General features: G+C 40.6%; 1 protein-coding gene across 3 annotated transcripts in view; it reads right to left on the bottom strand.

The window, feature by feature from the left end:
* Nucleotides 1-1,239: 1,239 nt before the first annotated feature.
* Nucleotides 1,240-19,212, bottom strand: part of VEGFD (vascular endothelial growth factor D) — a 30,642-nt gene continuing 12,669 nt past the window's right edge. For all 3 annotated transcript variants that reach the window (XM_068919589.1, XM_068919579.1, XM_009669199.2), the window contains exons 3-8: nucleotides 13,123-13,333; nucleotides 9,373-9,563; nucleotides 6,857-7,005; nucleotides 5,430-5,527; nucleotides 2,849-3,044; nucleotides 1,240-1,907 (exon numbers count right to left, since the gene is read on the bottom strand). In XM_068919589.1, coding sequence (XP_068775690.1) covers nucleotides 1,781-1,907; nucleotides 2,849-3,044; nucleotides 5,430-5,527; nucleotides 6,857-7,005; nucleotides 9,373-9,563; nucleotides 13,123-13,333 — 972 coding nt within the window. In that variant the 3' untranslated portion in view covers nucleotides 1,240-1,780. The remainder of the gene's footprint in view (nucleotides 1,908-2,848; nucleotides 3,045-5,429; nucleotides 5,528-6,856; nucleotides 7,006-9,372; nucleotides 9,564-13,122; nucleotides 13,334-19,212) is intronic.

The following is a 19,212-nucleotide window of genomic DNA, read 5'->3' as shown; positions in this document are numbered from 1 at the left end:
GAAAGGTGATGGGGAGGTTCATTCTATGTAAGCGCCCTCCTATCGTTCAGGACTTTATCCATTGTGAATGTGTCTAGATACAGAGCTTCTCAAAGGAGCGAGGGAAATGCAAAGGTGTGCTTCTACTGCCAAGTTGGCTCACCTCTGTTTTGCACCAGGGTCACATTCCTCTTCTCATCCATGTGGTGGACAGACGTTGCACATTGCAAATGGCCTGTGCTCTGGAGGAAACACCTCAGCGGGGGACCCCAGTGCAGATGAATACATAACCGTGCACTGGCCTGCAGATGCTCCACCCAGTATGGTCACAAGTCAGACCACATTCTTTTGTCAGAGGATCCTAGGTCATTTCTCAGCACTGATAACAAAAACAGCCTGCCAGGGTGTTTGCATAGACCCAGATCATAGACAGCTTAGTGGTCATTCAGTCTGAGTAATCATCCAAGGTTAAATCTTCCATGCGTTACTCTAACGGAAGATACGTTATGTTGGCACTTTGCCCAACAACTGAATCCATCTTACAGGGTTTGGCTGTAATTTTGTTTTAAGGAAATCCATTTTTTCCCTATATAAATCTCAGATGCACATCAAAAGGCTATTTTCTATTCCCTGTGTTGTGTCAACCTTTCCATCTCTGTAGCAGCTGTTTTATTTCCGCCGTTCCATCTGTTCACAATGCAGTATGGAACTGGAGAAATCGGTGACGGGAAAAAAAGACTTAGCTGTCAAGACTATCATTTCCAATTCAAGATTGTTGCTTATGATGTGTTCTTTAAAGTGACTCAGTCCAGACTCCAATGGCTCAGCAAATAATGCTGCTCTGTACTTGATTTGGTTAAAGCACTGTTATCAGGCCTCAAACTGGTGAAAGGAATTTCAATGCAAAGGAGGTATTTCACAGCCTGGTAAGCTAAAAGGAAAATCATCTTTCAGTGGACCATGCCTTCCCAAAAATCACTGAAGACTTGGTACCAGTGAGGCTGTCATCCCTTAGGGAGATCCATGTACCACACCGAGAACAAATAAATAAGTCACATATGGCTGTTGGACAGATACGGGAAAAGCAGTTCTTTACTGAAACTATTATAGCAAGTGACCTTATTCTGACCTGGGTTTGGGCAGGGGCCAGTCCCAGTGGGACAAACATTAAGAAGGCTGTATTTGACATGGCTTTGTGTTTTTGCTTATTTTCTTTTTCTTTGGCAGAGTTTTAAAATAACAGAGGAAAATCAAAACCACTTGAATAACTGATGTATTTATTTTCTTATATACATTTAAATATGGCACATCTGACAGTAGTTGTACAATAAACTCAAAATGATATTCGAAGCTGGACAGTAGATCAAATAACTCAGTGCTGAACATACGAGAAGCCAAATCCTGTACACTGAATTTCTGAAGAATGTTTCACTCAAGAGTTGCACTAGCTAAGGACTGAGAGGCTAAACATATTTGCTCTTAAGTTCTGAAAGACTGAATGGTGATTGTGACTCTAGTACCAGTAAATCAGCTTCACCTTCCATAATGCAACATTAAACTGTCCCTTTCCACTCTTCCTTCCAGACAGCCAGCAATTCATCAGTTGTTGCTACCTCTTAGAGAATAGTTATCAGTGTCCTAGAGGACCCACTTGCAATTAGTGATTGCTCTAATAAATAAGTGCAGACTGGATCCATCCTTCTGCTATTAATGTGGAAGATGTCCATGTTTGCTATTGACTGAAAGTCAGTGACAGCTACTTTGCAAAGCAGTGGATTGTTGGAGAATAGGGGAAGTTTAATCAAGGATTTTCTTTGCTTTGGGACCCATGAGAACCTCTCTTCTCCTTTGGACAACGACAATGCCTGGAACACATTGGTTTTGCAGTTGGACATATCCGGGGTTGGGATGGACATTTGTCCTCGCAGCTGTTCAATATAGGAGGAAAAAGCAAAAAGAAGTAAGCATTATAACATGATCATTATTTTCTATCACATTCCTCAACTTTTTTAGCATTGAACACTGCAGTGCTCGCCTCTAGGAGACACCTGCAAGTGTCCCGCTGACACTGTCAACACAGTGAGACAAAACTCAGCCACCTGACAGCTTATCTACAGCAAAGTATCCTGCTGTTGTCCACAATTTGTCCACAGTTGTAGCCTATGTAATTCTTTAATTTCTTGTGAAATTCAGAGTGTCAGCACTGGACAGTGCTGCCCTCAAATTCACCAAAGTGCCTTATATTCACACAGAAACCTCCCGAGCTTAGGAAAATGCATGGAGTGTAATAGACCCAGGAACAATTTTCCTTCTTCTCAGTGGAATCAGAGCCGATTGACTGGCTTTTATGTGTACAAAATCTCATTAGCTCTAGAAAATCCCTTAATCTGAGGTTGAGCTTAATCAGGAATGAACTGTATGGCATGGGTGCCAGTTTAGGATGCTTTTGCCCCCAGAAGCCCATGAGGCTACATTCAGCTGTCACAAAGAACATGGTGGAGTTGTAACTGCCCAGAAATGGAATACTCCGTATCTCACCAAAAATCCTCTGTGTCACACAGTAATTTCAGGTTTAGCACAGTTTTAACAGTCATTCCCTTAAGATTAGGGAAAAAAAAGTAATAAATATAGGTACTTAAGTAGCATCCTTGTCCAGACTTCTCAAAGCATGCTAATTAAAAAAATCTTAGACTCTTTCTATGAGGTAAGTATAGTAAATATTCTCTCTGTTATTATTATCACCATAATTGCAGCAAGCTATTTCATCCTGGGTGGAACTGCTAGCTAATTGAGCACTTGCACCAGTATCTGAGCAAACTAATTCAGATCTTGCAATATAGACACATACTGAACGACAAGGAACACTTACCTGCAGGTTTCGGCATGAAATATCTTGTGTTTTTGAGCACAGCTTTCCTGGCTCTCCCTACACAAATAGCAGCTGCAGTTCTCCTTGCTTTGAAAGAAGTCTGTGGGACATTTCTGTCTACAGATACATTCACAGTTATCTTCATCAAATTCCATATGTTGTCCACACATGGCCAGCTCAGCAAGAGGAGGGAGTCCTGCAAGAGCATGTATTTTTTATTAACAAGCTTTACACGGCTAAATCCTGCTCTTGAAGAGACATGTAGCCCTTCCTTTGCAATCACTAGGACTTAAGCGTGTACTCTCTGAGAGATTCTAGTCTTTAGGATTTCTGTTACGACTTAGAGCGCAGAAAAGGACTCCTAGAGTTTTTCAGGAGAGGAATAGACTGATTTTTTTCCCTTACTCCTGTTATTTCTTGTGGTTTTCCTGAATGAACCCCGCATTATTTGGTTGTTATATATTAAAAGAGCCAAATGTTAGGTTTTGGAATGCAGAAATCTGTACTGAACAGCAGTACAGATAAAATCTAGAAAGGGATTTAGTCTATACTCATTGCAAAGTCCACATCCCCACAAACTGTCACACTCGCTTCTCAATGTACTGCACTATCCATCGGGAAATTTTTGCAAAAGCAGTACTGTATCTAGCAAGGTACAACCTGGTCTAACACTGTTCAATAAACAGCATATGTACGCTTGTCAATTACTGAAAGGAGAAAACACTTTATTTCAAAAATAAAACCCCTGCCAAGTGAATGCACTGTCTAATACCTCATCCATCTTCCCTCAAAATACACGTCTGGAGTACAATATAAGGGAACTAGCGAAAAGGGAATACATTTTGTGAAAGCCATATTAAAATGCTGGCAGCACATCCCTGGTTAAAGGTCATGGCGTATAATGGGTCATTGGAAAGGTAATTTCCTGTAGTTTTACAATTAGCTCTTGGATTTAACCTATGGAATGTAGAATGTAACCTACGTCTGTGACCTCTGCAATTTGAGTTCTCATCATAGTGGCCAAAAAAGTCATAGGCATTACTTGAAAGAAGCCTTCGTTATTATTTACTTAATGCTGGAGAACTAATATCCAAACAAAATAAAAAACATGTACTATTTGAAGGGAAAAAGGAATCAGCATGAAATTCTTGGAAAACAAACCCCTTCCTTGGGTTGATAAAGCCTGGCATGTATGAATTGATGTAGAGTGTTTAGGTCTCCCTTTGTTTCAGCCTCAAAAACAGAATTTAAGTTGTTTTGTCCAAGCCAACACCAAACACAATGTACTTCAGAGAATGATTTTTTATTTGATGAAATATTTAGTCTATGTCAACAAAAGCTATAATTCAACAAGCCACAATTTATAATGTTGCAAAATGACCTTGCAAAAGGCTAAGAGTTAAAGAGACTCTGGATATTCACGGTCCTTTGGACTTTAAAATACAGAGTACTAATCCTTTTTTGAGCCAAAAACTTAACTTGAGCCCAACTGCCTAACCTGATGGATAAATAATCTGATCCAGAATGAGAACAGATCCTATAAAAGCCACTACAACTGATCTCTTGCTTTTTAGGAGACTGTAACCAACAGAGTAGTTTATTAAGTTATTTTGTTTTAGCTCGCTAGTCTGGGAATTGCTTGCCAGATTGCTTTTATTGTTGGCTTGGATGGTTTACTCTTGTACTTCCTGAATGTAGGTTAACCGAAAGAGCCAGGACTTCCATCTGCATCCATCTACTCTAGCAAATGACAATTTTATTTTAACCAGTGCAATTTCCTGAGAAAACCAATTTTTTAAAATCTTATATAGGATATGAGAGAACTTCTCTTAATGTTTACTGCTAGTAAGTATCTGTAAACTCACATAGTTTCACCAGAGAATAGTTCCTGCAAATTTCTCTGACAGATTAAACTCTTTTCCAGGAAAAACAGGGGGAGGAGGGAAGATACTTCTTCAAATTTTACCCTGTTCCATTTCTTTCCATAGACCTGACAAGGTTAACTTGTATACTCCTGAATACATATGGCATACTGGTTTGAAAACTTCCTAAATAACTTATTAAATAATATAATCACAAAAAACAGTGTACTTGTATATGTACTTTGAAAGGTCATATAATCTATTGCATTGCCTACAACCAATAGGTAGGACTGATTTTACCCATCTTTTCCTGATAGTCTGTTCTTAAATATTTCCCACAATGAAGATTCAATCCCCTCCCCATGCAATTTATTCTAGGGCATAATTTTTTGTACAGTTGCAAAGTTCTCCCTAATATCTGAACCATGTCTTCCATCATATAGTTTAAGCCCCATGTAAAATAATAATTTATCAAGGGTACCTATTTCCTCTTCCTTATTCAGGTTGCTAATATAAATGGAAAAAAATGCCCAAGCAGAAAACATGCGATGGGGATAAACACATACTTATGTTTATCTTCAGGAGGGTTTCTACTCCATTAACAAAGGCTATCTAGGGATAGTTGCTCTCTCAGTGACAAAATGGAACAAAACCAAAATGAGACATAACCAGCCTAAAGATGGTATAGCGAAGGTGTCCATTTGTAATTTCAGCTTTACCTTCCTGCCTGTTATGGTGCTGTGCATCTACAACGCATTCACATTTGTCACTATCCCATATCCATCCGTTATGGCAAAGTTTGTTGGTAAAGGGGCATCTAGAAAAAAAAATCAAGATTGGGTTTTGTTTTTTTTTTTATATATTAAGAGCATTAGTATAGCTGCTTGGCAAAATGAGCCCGCTAGTACTGTAGATCTATCATTTGTGTTATATGAACCTATGGCATCTGTGTGTATTACTAGTGCAAACAGAAAACCTTAGGGATGGATGGATTTACTGATCGGGCTCAGCTGTCTGGTTCCCAACAACTAGCAGTAGCAGATACAGCACACATTTTGGGTTACATGCCTAGCGAACAGCAACAATTTTGCAGCTCCACTTATTGATAACACAGCTCTCTCCAGCCCAGAGTAGCTTTTGTCCAACTCCATTCACACTCCAAATTTGCCATGGTGCAAAGTGCAACACCACTTAAAATTTTACCTATGTTTGAGGATGTACAATGGGCTGTTTTCAGGATCAGAGGGGTCAGTCTGACAAATTATTCTATGCCCAAATTGTAGCAAATAGGAGGCAATTTGGGCCTATCAGGGCCCAAACTGGCCCTGGCAGGGGAACTTTCAAACTGAAATGAGACTGAAATTCTTCTGTATTTGCATAGGAAGGGGATCTGCAGCAGCCAGCAGCCTGAGCAAGGGCTGGGATAGCTTCACTGAAATGTCATCTCTCTTCCAGCCTAGATGTCTAACTCAAGGGCAATTATGGGGTAAGTCTACATGCAAGGCTAAACAGAGACATCTGAGCTAGCTTTAAATAAGTCACTTAACCTAGGCCTGTTTCTAAACTTTTTGCTGAATTAATGTAACCTGTTGTCATCTGGACTAAAGGTATGTTTACATCATATTTTGGAAGTAGATGTGAGATCACTTTTTTCCAGGCACGGAACTTGAAAGACACAAGCCAGCTCTGAACCAGAAAGTGCATAGCCGCAGTTTGCAGTGATCCTGGCCCAGCAGGCCATGAGGTCTGGCAGAGCACTGTAGCATGATCTTAGTATTCTGTTTTCCTGGCTAAAAAATGTGTGAGCAGAAGGGCTTGTGTCAGATCAAAAAAGCCTATGCACGCATAACCAAATAGTGGAGCATAGTGCTAATAAGTGCAAGTCCTCCTTCAAGCACCTAAATGTATTGATGACTCCAGATCCTGCTGAACTAGCCTGCTATTTATTGGATTCTAGTGTCCATTTAGGTACAATTTACTAGGTTTAATTCAAGTTTTTTAACAATGAGTCATAATCTAGATGTTTGGAAAAACTGCTGGGAAAACAGAAAGTGGAAGAACTATTATAATGACCAATTCAAAACAAAATAATTTTCATACTTAGGACTGCAGACCCTGTGTAGCATTTGTAAAGGAGGGAACTTACCCATCTTCTTCAGGGTACTGGACAGATCGTCGTATGATGGCATACTGATGACGCTGAGTATTCGATAAACACTTACAGCCTGTATGATTGGCAATTTTGATTGGCACGGGCTCTGGAACGCTTGTCAAGGGAACTGAGATCTCAAATAGCTAGGTGGATGAAATAATCATTTTTTTTTTTAAATTTCCGTTATACAGTTAATATGTGGAGTCCTAAATCAAAACCTCTTATCCTTTGCCACCAAAACCTCTTATCCTTTGTCTCACCCTTACTCTTTTCTAGAGATAATTACTACAAGCATAAATGAACAGGTGGTCACTGAGGACTTCGAAGAGAAGAATAAGCAATGCCACCAAAGCAGGAACTTGACAAAATGGTGATACCAGTGCTGTAAGTACTACCAGCTCCTAAATACCCCAGATCATCTAAAATACTCTGCAAGCATTCGAAAGCTTCTTCTGGGTTGCTAGGGCAAACAGAGGAAGATATAGGTGCTAGGAGCTTTCTTCTCAGTTGTATTATCAGTTGAATTTCAGCCATTTACAGAGATAGTTATTTAACTGTCCTGGGGTACAGTCACACCACGCACCTTTAGGGATCTACCATATCCCCCACAACCTCCCCAGAGAGAGAAGAAACAGGAGCATGTGAAGGATGGTGCAGTCCATTTCAGTTGGGTTTCTGCAGGGAATGATCCTATGGAAGGTCTAAACAAACCTATACCAGAAGCTAATTCTTCTTTAATGTTTCTAGGATCTGGGACCTTCTGAAAGGATTGACTCATGGGAATCGTACACGCAAAAGGATTAAGAGAGAATTTGGGAAATTCTGTCAAGGGAGGCCAGGAGTTTGAGATCTGCGTTTTTAAAATTGCTATCAGTGCTGAAAAAGCAGGCTAGTAATTTTTGACATGCAGCTTTGTGAGCCTAAAAATTGAGTCATTTTCTGCAGTAGGGGCCAGATGCTCGCAATTTGAATGTTTCAGGATCCAAATGCCCCAAATCATTAGTCACTTTGAAAAAGAAAGGCTTAAAACAGTAGCTAATTTCTACTCAGGTGCAGCAGGCAACAAATACCTGGGATTTAATGAACAGCGCCAAGAAGTGAGCATAAACAGAGTATTCAGACAGCTTCTCACTATTGACTCCCTGTAGTGTCTACATACAGTGATATATTGCTCCAGTACGTGACTCTGAGCAAACCTCCAGCTTTAGTTCTTTGAATCAGCCCTATAGATAAAACTATCTATGTCCACGGTCTACAGAAGGAGCACCAGAGACTAGTCTTCTTGGATTAATCTTCATCTTGTGCATCCTTCCTTACAGTTGGTAAAACCTTTTGTATTTGGAGTAATATATTAAATTCTAGTTATCAAAAAGGGTTTTCTTAAACCAAAACAAAAATCACAGGCAGTTATTTTAAAATGAAAATTGAAGTTTTTATGAGGAAACATTCTAAGGGGAGCAGGCCTGATTCACTTCTGTATTGTTTCAGGTTTGTTGGAATGCAATTCTATCATGTCTCAGACAGTTGTACTGGAGTATAGTTTAAGTAAAATAAACCAGTGCCCATGCTTCTTGCGTCAATGTTCATTAATTGGTTCCATTCCACACCAGAAGGAGAAATCTCTTATGAGCTGTTGGCTATGTAAGAGAGACATCTGATCAGCTCAGGGTGCTAGATAAAGCTAAAAGGTATTTATTTATTTATGTATATTTGGAATAGCAGTTCAGAAGTTTGTTGAAAAACTGCAGTTCTGCAGAGGATAACATTCCTTTAGCTTCCTTCAAAATAACCATTCCCTCAAAAGTCCCCCAGCTAAATTCCATTCCTGGATACAACCAAATCAGTCCAGATTTACTCCTCTAAAATCAATGGAATTGCTGCCATACTACTGAGAACAGTTTTTTCCTGATATGAAATATCCACTGAAGGATATTCATGCCAGCTGAAGTTAGACACTGCCACACCTAAATTTAGATGTCTAAACAGTGTAACTTAGGTATATTTCTCAGCCCAAGTCTGGATGCAGCGCTAGGCCAAGACATGTTGGCACACTAACACGTACCCCAAGCCTTGGTTTCCAATGTAAGGAAGGTGAGTTGTGGGCATAGAGGAGCTGTAGGTCACTTCAAAAGCTCCCACACATAGCTAATCAATGATCCAGGACTTCCACAAGGCTACTCAGAGATCACTTGAAACAGTTTGGGTGCACTGAAGTTAGGCTGCTTGGTTCCTTAGGCTCCTCAACATCACAGGGACCTGCAGTCACTTTCTCAGGGCCTTATTTTCCACCCCTGTGCATGTATAGCCATTTTTAATTATGCATCATGAATGTAAAATGCTATTGCACACACCTGCTTTCGCTCCACAAGGATAAAAAATTAATTCTCCTTTTTGTTATGACAGTGCAGACAGACCTGACATAACAGGATTTCAGAAAGCAAACATCCTCTTTCCCCTCCATTCTCTAAGGGCCAGAGTAAAAGAAGGCAGACATAAATAGTCTCATTTACCGTTTTTGACACGTAAGTTGTACTTGTATTCATGCAACTCAGACTCTCCTCATTGCAGCAGCCTCCACATCTGAATACATTCACACAGGGAGGCTTGAAGAATTTATTGGTTGTTGTACCCAGCTCTTTGGCAACCTCCACACAGGTTTCCCGTGGCACACATTGAGTCTTCTGCCATTCCTCATCTATGACTGGAGAAAACATCATTTTTGTAAGCAATGACTGCAAAGTAAACCTCTGATTAGTGAGGCAAAAACATGATATAAATAAAAATGAATTGCTGGCAGACCATTTGCACTATTTGCTGATACTTGGGTCAGTTTAAGGACCAGAAGGAAGCTGAGGAGAGTATTATCCCAGGGACTTAAATCAGCTGCACTGGCACAGAGTTGCTGCATTTATGTTTCGCAACATGGATGACCAAAATCTCAGTCAATTTCAGCAGATTAAGTAGATCTACATAGATATCTACTAGCCAAGGATCAGCTCCACAGTCTGCATTTGAAAAAGCTGACCCAAACCCTGTTCTCATTTTCTCTGGGGTAGACCCTCCTTACTGTCATTCTATGCTCTCTTCACATTTACCCCTCTGTTTATTAGAGCTGGAGCTTGACTAGAAAAGCGTATTAATGATTAACAGATTCTAGTTAGAAGGTATTAATACTCCTGCTGGATGTCAGCCAGGGAGCAATGTTTCCAAAATGTCTAATGAAATTGAAATCCAAGACAAACTCTCTCACACCTAAGTACCCTCAGGGGTTTCAAGTCTGAATAACAGGAATATGAATTCAAGCATGATTTATCTTTTCAAAACAATGTGACATCTTTCAAACACTGAATGGTTGCAGACTAGCAATTTATTTTAGACTCATCTGTCAAATTCTGACTGTGAGAAGGATTAATGCATTAGTTAACCGAACTAGAGACAGAAAACAGTAACATTTACACAGTATTATCTCAAGTCTGGTTAGGGTGGCCCTGCTTGTTTTGGCTTTTGCTTACCTCATTCATGTTATGGAATTACTCGAGAGTCATCAATGTTTATCCTTTAAGTCTTTCCTAAAAGTATGAAAAACATTTTTCCTGTCTGCCCCCCTCCAGCAGGCTTATGAAAAATCAATTCTAACTTCTATACTATTAAGAAAATTGCTATCTTCTTAAGCAGTCCACCTCCATACCATTGTGCAAGCAATGCAGCTGGTTATAGGGAACTTCTGTAAAAAATACTTTTTCTGGAAAACTCTTAGTTTAAATGTTCTACCTTGTCTTCCAACAAGCATTTATTTCTCGCTCTCCTACCTGACTTTCCTTATATTTTTTTACTTTGTTCTTTATTTATCTGTGTGTATTCAAACCAGTTGTTTATTCCTGCAAAGTCCTTCCCCAGGACTGATTCACTCCTTTTGTCAGTCATACAAAAGATACAGGAAATAAGAGTTTGGGGGCCAGATTCTGACTTTATGTCCTACAGCATAAATTAAGAGAAGGATCACTAAAATCAACAGAAATTGCTGGAGTTATGTGAGTCTATCAAACTAGCAATCTAATCCTAGGCCTTAAAATAGAAAATAAAGTGTTTGCCAAACTTATTAAGGTATGTGCATGTAATCATTTCAGATGTCGTTTCACTGAGTGTCAGCAGTAATGACCTTTTCAACCGCACGTATCCTCCCTTTATTAATCCCTTTTTTAACTGTGGGGCTGTTATAAGTAAGGCTAGTGAAGGAAGTGGGTTTCACATCTTGTTCAGAAGCGTCATTTTTTCATGAGCAAGCACAGACTATTTACCAAGAAATCTGGCTCCAATACATGCTCAAGCTTGAAAGTTCTGCTGCTCTAGGTGAGCTGAGCTGCTCTCGGAAGGCTGTGGTTACACAGGGTGATGCAAGCTTTTAGTGAATTCATTGCTAAAGCTCTGAAAAAGAGAAACAAAGTCCTGAATTCGCCCTGCTGGTGTGTGGGTGCTGTGGAAGATCGTCTAGCAATGAAACATTGGGTAGCCCTAACCCAGCCTTTTCATCATAACACTTTGCTAAAACAAAACAGATGCCCCAGTCAGTGCTTACTGACTGGAAAGGATGTGGGAAAGAGATTCATGTTTATAGGCTTGTTTTTTCAATGGAGGCTTTAGTACCTTGAACATATTAAGACATTAGAACAAAAATAGTTTCTGTTCTGGGATTGTTCCACTTTGGATGGAGGAGTGGAGAAGTTGATCCAGTAGGCTTTTTTTAACTTAAATTTCAGTGAATAACAAAGCTGACATATATGAGTCTAGAGTTGGACATGTAAAGGGAAAGTAGGATGAAACTTAATAATTGTTACAGATCGTTACAAGATAATGATGATAAGGAGACATCTGTAAGACTATAGAGTAATCTGACTTTATTGCCGGAGCAATTACATTATTCTGCCATTGAGAAAAGCCCTTTGCAATATACACTGCATCCATACTACTTGCCAAAATCCTCTGTTGTTTCACTGTATTGACAAAAAGAATGTGATTTTTGAGAAATGCTGATGCTCACTAAATGAGCAACAGTAAATAGAAAAATTCAGCATCTGAATTCAGCATCTGACACTGCCTAGTACTTCAGTAGAGTAACAGCTCTATGGACTGCTAAAATTCTGTTCAGACTTGTAAATGTGTGCAGAAAAAATGCATACCATTAATTAAAGGCCTATTAATTGTCCTTTGCAGTATCTATTGGATTCTATTTTTTTCTGTAAAATAACTTCTATGAGAGGTTTAAAGCCATGTCTATCATAGGAAAACACTTTTTAGACTGGCATTCCGGTCTGCATCTCTGTGTTCTGGCTCAGAGAAGCAAATTAAGGGCTCTGCTCAATCATAATTTAGCTGAAATGTAGAAGTAAAAGATATGAAGGTAACAGTAACAGTGTGCAAATGCGGCTGTGGTTATTGTAAAAGTGGTAGTGGGACAGGATCAGCAATATCTGATTTCCCGAAAGGAAAGTGATATAGTCACATCACCTCAGGGGTCAAGACTGAACAAAAAAGGAATAGCTCAGTCTACACTATTTTAAATCTGCAGGGTGGTTTTGCTGCAGGATGATTACTTCCTTGACCAAAGTCTGATTCTTTATTTTACATCAGTGAACATATATGGGCTCTTGAGTCTTTCACCAACAGGGAACGGTATTCTTTTTTTGCTCCAGAAAGAACAGATTATGGTTCCCTGCATTCAGGTGTTGGCTGGTAGTTTCAAGATCTACGTCTTCTCTCCAGAGAGATTTCATCAAATAAGATTAGGGCAGTACCTCCCTCCTTGACAATTCCCACCCAGGCATTGCTGCTGATGTATATAGTGGCTTATATCAGAGCACACCTAATAAAAATAAGGAATTTCTATGCCTGCTGTAAAGCTCATTTGTTTCTGCCTGCAAGCAAATTCTGAGATTTAGCATAATGCTGCTGGCAGGCTCCTCAGCTGGTCATTCCAACCTATTCTTGCTTGTTTACTTCCCCTCTTTTTTGTGAACTGACAAATCCATACTTAACACATCTTTCCTTTGGATAGTATGCAGAGAACAATAAGCCTGATTTGGCCATAAAATGGGGAGACGTACTTAGGCTGTTGCCTAACATTCTTTCATACGATGTCATTTTCCACGAATGCCTTGTTGTTGCTGATGTGTTCTAGGAATCCCCTGGTATTTAAGTCTTTATTGCATAAGCAGCAGTGGTCCTAAAGCTGACACCGGACTCAGCTGCAGCCCTGCACCTACCTTTTAGTGTATCAATATCATAGAAAGCAGCAGCAAATCGGGTGGAGCGATGTGATGCAGAGCGGGAGTCTAAATTGGCCAGGTTTTTCAGTTTTAGTCTGCATTTCCACAGCTTCCAGTCCTCAGAATGAGTGATTCGAAGCAGCTCTTCCAGGCTGGATGCTCTCCTGATCTGCTGTTCTGACCGCTCTAATGCTGACAGGGACGTCCTCTGCAAGGAAAGGGCCGTGTCAAAAAGGCAGTACCTTTGCGGCCTGTCCAGAATGCAGCACATAGAGCACTCATACAAAAGGCAGCATGTTACTGAGGACAACAGAGAAATTCCGGGAAAACAGAAACACACAGGGATGCCCTAATTTTTGACAGTGCCTGGAGTCAGACCAATCTGCGGGATTTGTGCTCACATGAATTGGGAAGGGGAGATAGTCAGTTCCTCACCCATCACAGGTCATCAAAGCTGAATGACAAACGCAGGCTGCGCTCCTTGTATCCCTGCTCCTTAGGGAACCTGGCAGACGCTGCCCACTTCTCCGTTGTGCCTGAGCTGGCCAGTCACATCAGCATGAATCCCAGGTCACCACTGCAGACAATCTGAATGAGTTCAGCTGGCAAGCACAACCCACGTGCTTTTGCAGCAAGCCGCCTTAGGACCTTCCCAGAAAAACTCTAGTGCCAATCATATGACATCACTGAAAGGGCAAGTGATATAGCTGGAAGCTGCTCCAGATATGAGGGCCCATCCACACGGCAGGTAAACTCAGTCTTCAACGTGCTGCAAAATGCAGGCTATGTCTATGATTTCCCACCCCGACTACCATTTGGGCCAACTCTAAGTCCGGTAAAGTGGCCTCAAGCCCTGCCTGAGCTCTGTTGCTGTACAGCAGTGCCTTCGCTGGAGATATTCAAAACCCGTCTGGATGCGATCCTGGGAAATATGCTCTAGAGGACCCTGCTTGAGCAGGGAGGTTGGACTAGATGATCTCCAGAGGTCCCTTCCAACCTCAACCATTCTGTGATTCTGTGATTCTGTGTGATTGCATTCTCCTGAGTGATGGATGTCCCCCGAATGCTTCTGTGATATAAATGACCAGCCCCCACTCCCAGGGTAGGACGCTCCTGCAAAGACCTACTCCACCAATCTGAAGTCATTTACTTATTTTAAAAATACCCTTTTAACAGAAATTTAGCATTGTAGAGCATCACACAGCAATACTCGTTTCCTCAGCTGCTGCTTTCCAGCCTCTGAGTTTGTGCATTTATCAGGGCCCTGAGCATTTATTTCCACTGACTCACCAGATCTGGTGGAAACTATTACTTCCAACCCAAGTAAAAGGTTATCTTTGTGAATGGGTGTATTGCGCTGGGCTGGTGCTCTCATATGTACTCTTTGGTAGAGCAGCTGACTGTATTTTTTGCCTTGCAAATAAAGGGCTGCACTGCCAGCTCTCGTAAATGCAAAACCAGTTCTTAAAGGCAAAGCTGCAAGATAGGAAGTTGGTGACTCAGTAGGTAGTAGTCTGCAGTCTGAACTAGTAACAAGCTAATACTCTGTATAATGTTGGGGAAGGGGTTGGGGCAATGATTACCAATTAGAGGAAGCTTTTTAGATGAGATATAAAACACAGGCACTGACTACATCTGTTATTCGTTATTAAAACATCTGTGGCATTTATTTTGCAATGATACAAATGTCAGCTTGTACATTCTGGCCAAGTTCATTTTTGGTGATTACTTTTCACTGACCTAAAATTCCCTATATAGTTAACTCAGAATAAATTATTTGCTCCTCTTTTAAGCCCTTACAGAACATTATACTTTGCTCTAACACACTGCCATGATGCTTCCAATAAAGAGGTGGTCACTCTTTATTGATGAGTGATTTCTCATACACTGGAAAGGCCATCTCAACACTTACGAACAAAAAGATCAGAAAGAATGTGAATAATTAGCACCAATAACTGAATTGCCAGTCTTTTACAAACTTAAAAAATATACCTCTGATATTGATGCATTATAGTGGTATTGACAAAGCCTGCCTGTATATGTAGGTTGTTCCTTCTCTTCTTGTACTATTTTTCATTTATTGGAAACTGGAGAAGCACAGTCAAAGGAAATAGAATGAGCAGTGCTCATTAACAGAGTTCCCTTTGCAGGTATCAGAAATTTTTTCTCATTAACTGAACCGTGATTATCCAAAACTCACACAGAGCCCTTGGAACTGAGTTATCACTTCCCTGTCGATTCTAATTCTGCTCAGTGTTGCCTGGGCCATTTAATCCTGAAATGAGTCTATCACCTGTTCTGTCTTTACCTTCTCTTCGCTTTTCCTCACACCTATCCAAGCTCTTTGGTTTGATAGGATAGCCAGCTGCCTACGTGCACAATCCCATAATAATAGGTTTTCTTCTTTTTATATTTGGTTTCTCCTTGGAGGGAACAGATTTTACAGCTGATTTTGTAGCTTCTTCCCAGGAATCCCTAACCAAGACAGAATTTCCAGATGCACTCTCCTACAAAGACAAGAGCTTTGAGATACAGAGTGCTCTTTTCCCCCTAAGCACTGTTGACACTAGGCAGGATGGTGAACAGAGGGCACTCCTAGATTTCAGAAAAGGGATGGATCCCATATAATTGCAGGTTTTTATAATGTAGACATCTATCTTGTGAGCTAGTCAGGCTCAGCTCCACTAGAGCTAAGACAGAGAAATATAGACACTTTTAGATTGTGATTCATTTGACCTACGTTAGATGAAATCACATCTGAAGTCTTTCTGCTGGCTGCCCAGCAAGCCACAGCTCGCCAGCTCTCATGAGGTGTCTGTGTGCGTTGTGAATCTTTGGTCAAATGAGTTCCGCTGCAGCTATCTGGGGTATAAAATTTCCGAAGAGAAGCACATAGTTTTGCTCCGATCTGCCTAAGTGCCAAAATGTGAACTGTGGATACTGCCTTACGCGTCTATTTTGACTTCATTGGGACTCTGTAGATAGTCTTATATAAAATGCTCATTTAAGCACTTGCTAGAGCGTGGGTAGAGTGTTTAGCATCTAGAAGGGTGTTCCCCATCCTTATGCAGTTTGACTGTACAGATTGTTATACACAATTTAAAAGCATTCAAAAATAAAGTCTCATAAAAGGAAAAGAACGTGGAAGACACAACAATCCCCCCAGTAGGATGTAGCACTAACGCTTCTGATACCAGAGACTAAACTTCTGCAGTCAGGCACTCTGTTGTTATGGTACTGCAGCACTCAAAAACATATGGTCAGAAAATCTTTCTGAAGCATACACTTCTAGTCCGCCTGTTTCGGAAAGGATGGCATGAAGTTAAAACACACTAATGGTCTCAAATAATACCATATATGAAGTACCCTATGGCTGCTAGTACCATGCATTTCTTTTATGTAGTAGTCTAAATTCAAGCCCTATTTAGGCTAATAGGAAAGCCTCACTTAAAAGAGTGCAGATTTGCACAGAAAGACAGAAAGATATTTCAAAATGTGAAATTGAATGAAGATGTTAGGTTCGACAGCACCTCAGACCTACCCCTTGTGTGATGATCAACAACCTATTTCCCCTTCACAGTGATATCAAGCAGACAGCAATTAAAATCAGTATTCAAACAGGAGAGGAGCTCCCTACTCAGCTGCGGAGCAAGGGGAAGCCTGCAAAGAGATCAATGCTCTACTGACATCTTTGGGATATCCAGCCCCCTAGAACAAGCAAGAGGAACAGAGCCTTTTTCTGTCTGCTTCCCCTGACTGCAGCCATCCGCACGTTACATTTCCCACTTTTCAGATACCCCTACCTGCCTTTTTTAGGCTTTCTCTGATGACTACAGTCCTTCCTTCCAGGTTTTCTTCCCTGTCACGGTGTCACATGTTCCTCCTCTGCCTTCCTCAGTTTTAGTCGACCTGCATAATCCTCCGCTCTGCTCTTGTCATCTTTTAGTGCTTGGATCCCACTGTGTTTTTATAGCGCTTATGTTTACTCCTTTCCCCATATTCTGTTTTAAGAGATGAGCCAAGTGGGAATCTAATCAGACCTACTTCATGTTGAGTTGTTCAACCCTCTGATGTGGAGGAACATGTCATTTTTTTCCCTGACATGCTCCCAGTAGCCTTCCCTTAGGTCTGCCCATATTTTAGGAATTAGCTGGAATGAGCTGTCACCACTGTGGTAGTGGCTGGTTGTGATGGTTGCAACCTAGCTGGGGAACAGGATCTCACTGCATTTGGCATTGTTCACACAGATAGCAAAAGGATGACCCTGACCCTAAAAAGCTTAAAATCTACATTAAGCCTTGGGACAGAGACAAAACAGAGAAGGAGACGCTTGCAAAGGGCAAGGCAACTCCCTTCACATGATCCCAAAATAAACAAATCACATTTGGAGCTATATCATTGGAAAGTTCCAAACGTCACAAACCTTAAACGCACACAAATGTGCACCCTGCGGAGAACTAAATATATATGCTATTGCCTGCAACAAAAGTTTCCTAAGAACCTGTCAATACCAATATCAAAGCAAAGTAAAAGTAATAGGTTTAAGTAAGTAGCTCGTCCTTATCTCTTAAGTTTACTGCTTTTTTTTTTTTTAAGTAGAAGAAGTGATCTTATACCAGCACATAAAAATCGGATTTGTACTTAAATGGAGCTGTATGTTTTTTGCAGCATTGACCTTCCATTTTTTCCAAAACTATTATTCAACTCAAAGAGGGTAATCTATTTTCCTTCACTTGGGCTCTGAGCAATGTCACTGACATCAGGAAATGATAACATGGGTGAGCGTTGTGATTTTTGGATAATTATAACTTTTATCCTTCCAAAAGAAACCATAAAGGACTAGCTGTCTTCTTCTTAGCAAGCTCAAATGCCAGAAAAACCCTACAAGTAGTTAGCATTGGAAAGAAACAAGAGAAAAAGCAGTGGTACATTCAGTGGCCTTTCCCATCTTGGAAGCTGGTTTAAGTCAGATGCTGAGTTCATTACCCCATTGATTTATGCTAGTCAAAGATTTGGCTTATGCCTCAAGTCATAGAGATGCACACTCTCACGCATAGTCTGCACCGTTCAAAGTGAGCCGCTTCTTGAGAATTAGTATTGACGATTGGATACATTGGATGTTGCAGCTCAGCGGTTGGTACCTTTCCCAATGCTTGACAAGCTCCTAGGTTTCTTGCCTAAGAAAAAGTATCCTACCTTTTTCAAACTGATGTCTGCAGGAGTCAGCAGAACCCAAATATGTAATAAAATTTTTGTAGGTTCCACTCCTTCTGGTCTGCCACAGATGATCTTTGCAAGTGCTCTCCTGAAAAGGAATGCTTTCCTGAGTCAGGGTTACAGGTACTATTATTGTGACAAGCGCTGCATAAATACTAGTGAAAAGTTTCAACGTTATCACTACGTCTGCGGCCAAGACAAGTGATTAAGAAACCTCTCAATAACCTTGCACTGTTTTATGAACTAGCAATAAAAAGAGCCAACAGCTTTATCTTGCCAAGGAAAGCAGATTGTAGCTGTTAACACAGAGCGATGGTTCTCTGAATGCCACTGATTCACAAAAATGGCAAAATAGGCTTGAGCTTGGTTATCTTTCAAAATTAACCCATTTAGTTGGGGAGGGTTCATCACACAGTGGGGGGGGAGGGGGCATTTGGACATCCACAGCAAGTACTGGCAGCATTTTGAATCTTTTATGTGAGTGCCATGTGCTTGATGCTGCAGTACAGCTACATTCACTTCAAGAGAGACCATGTAAAAGATAAAGAGATGACATAACCAAAAGTTTTTTTTTTTTTATCAAGAACTAATACTCCCCCCATTCCAGTGCTGCCTGAAGGCTATTCTCCAAATTAGACCCCATCCAGTTTAAATGCTAGGTATATGATTCATGACTTCAAAATATTAAGGAACTTTGCTGCCCTGTGTGCTACACCTGTCAATAACCTCGTTTTTTTCCATGATGCACTCCTCTAAGTGCTTTTGCGACACTGTACGAGTTAATCATTGTTACAGGCTCAAGTTGCAGAGATACAGAGCCTATGGCTCCCTGTAACACTGTTATCATAAAAAAATCTGATTCTATGGGTA

Source organism: Struthio camelus, chromosome 1 (genome assembly GCF_040807025.1).
Source record: "Struthio camelus isolate bStrCam1 chromosome 1, bStrCam1.hap1, whole genome shotgun sequence".
NCBI classification, from domain to species: domain Eukaryota; kingdom Metazoa; phylum Chordata; class Aves; order Struthioniformes; family Struthionidae; genus Struthio; species Struthio camelus.
Note: the sequence above shows the minus strand (reverse complement) of the source record. Positions and strands in the feature narration are given on the sequence as shown.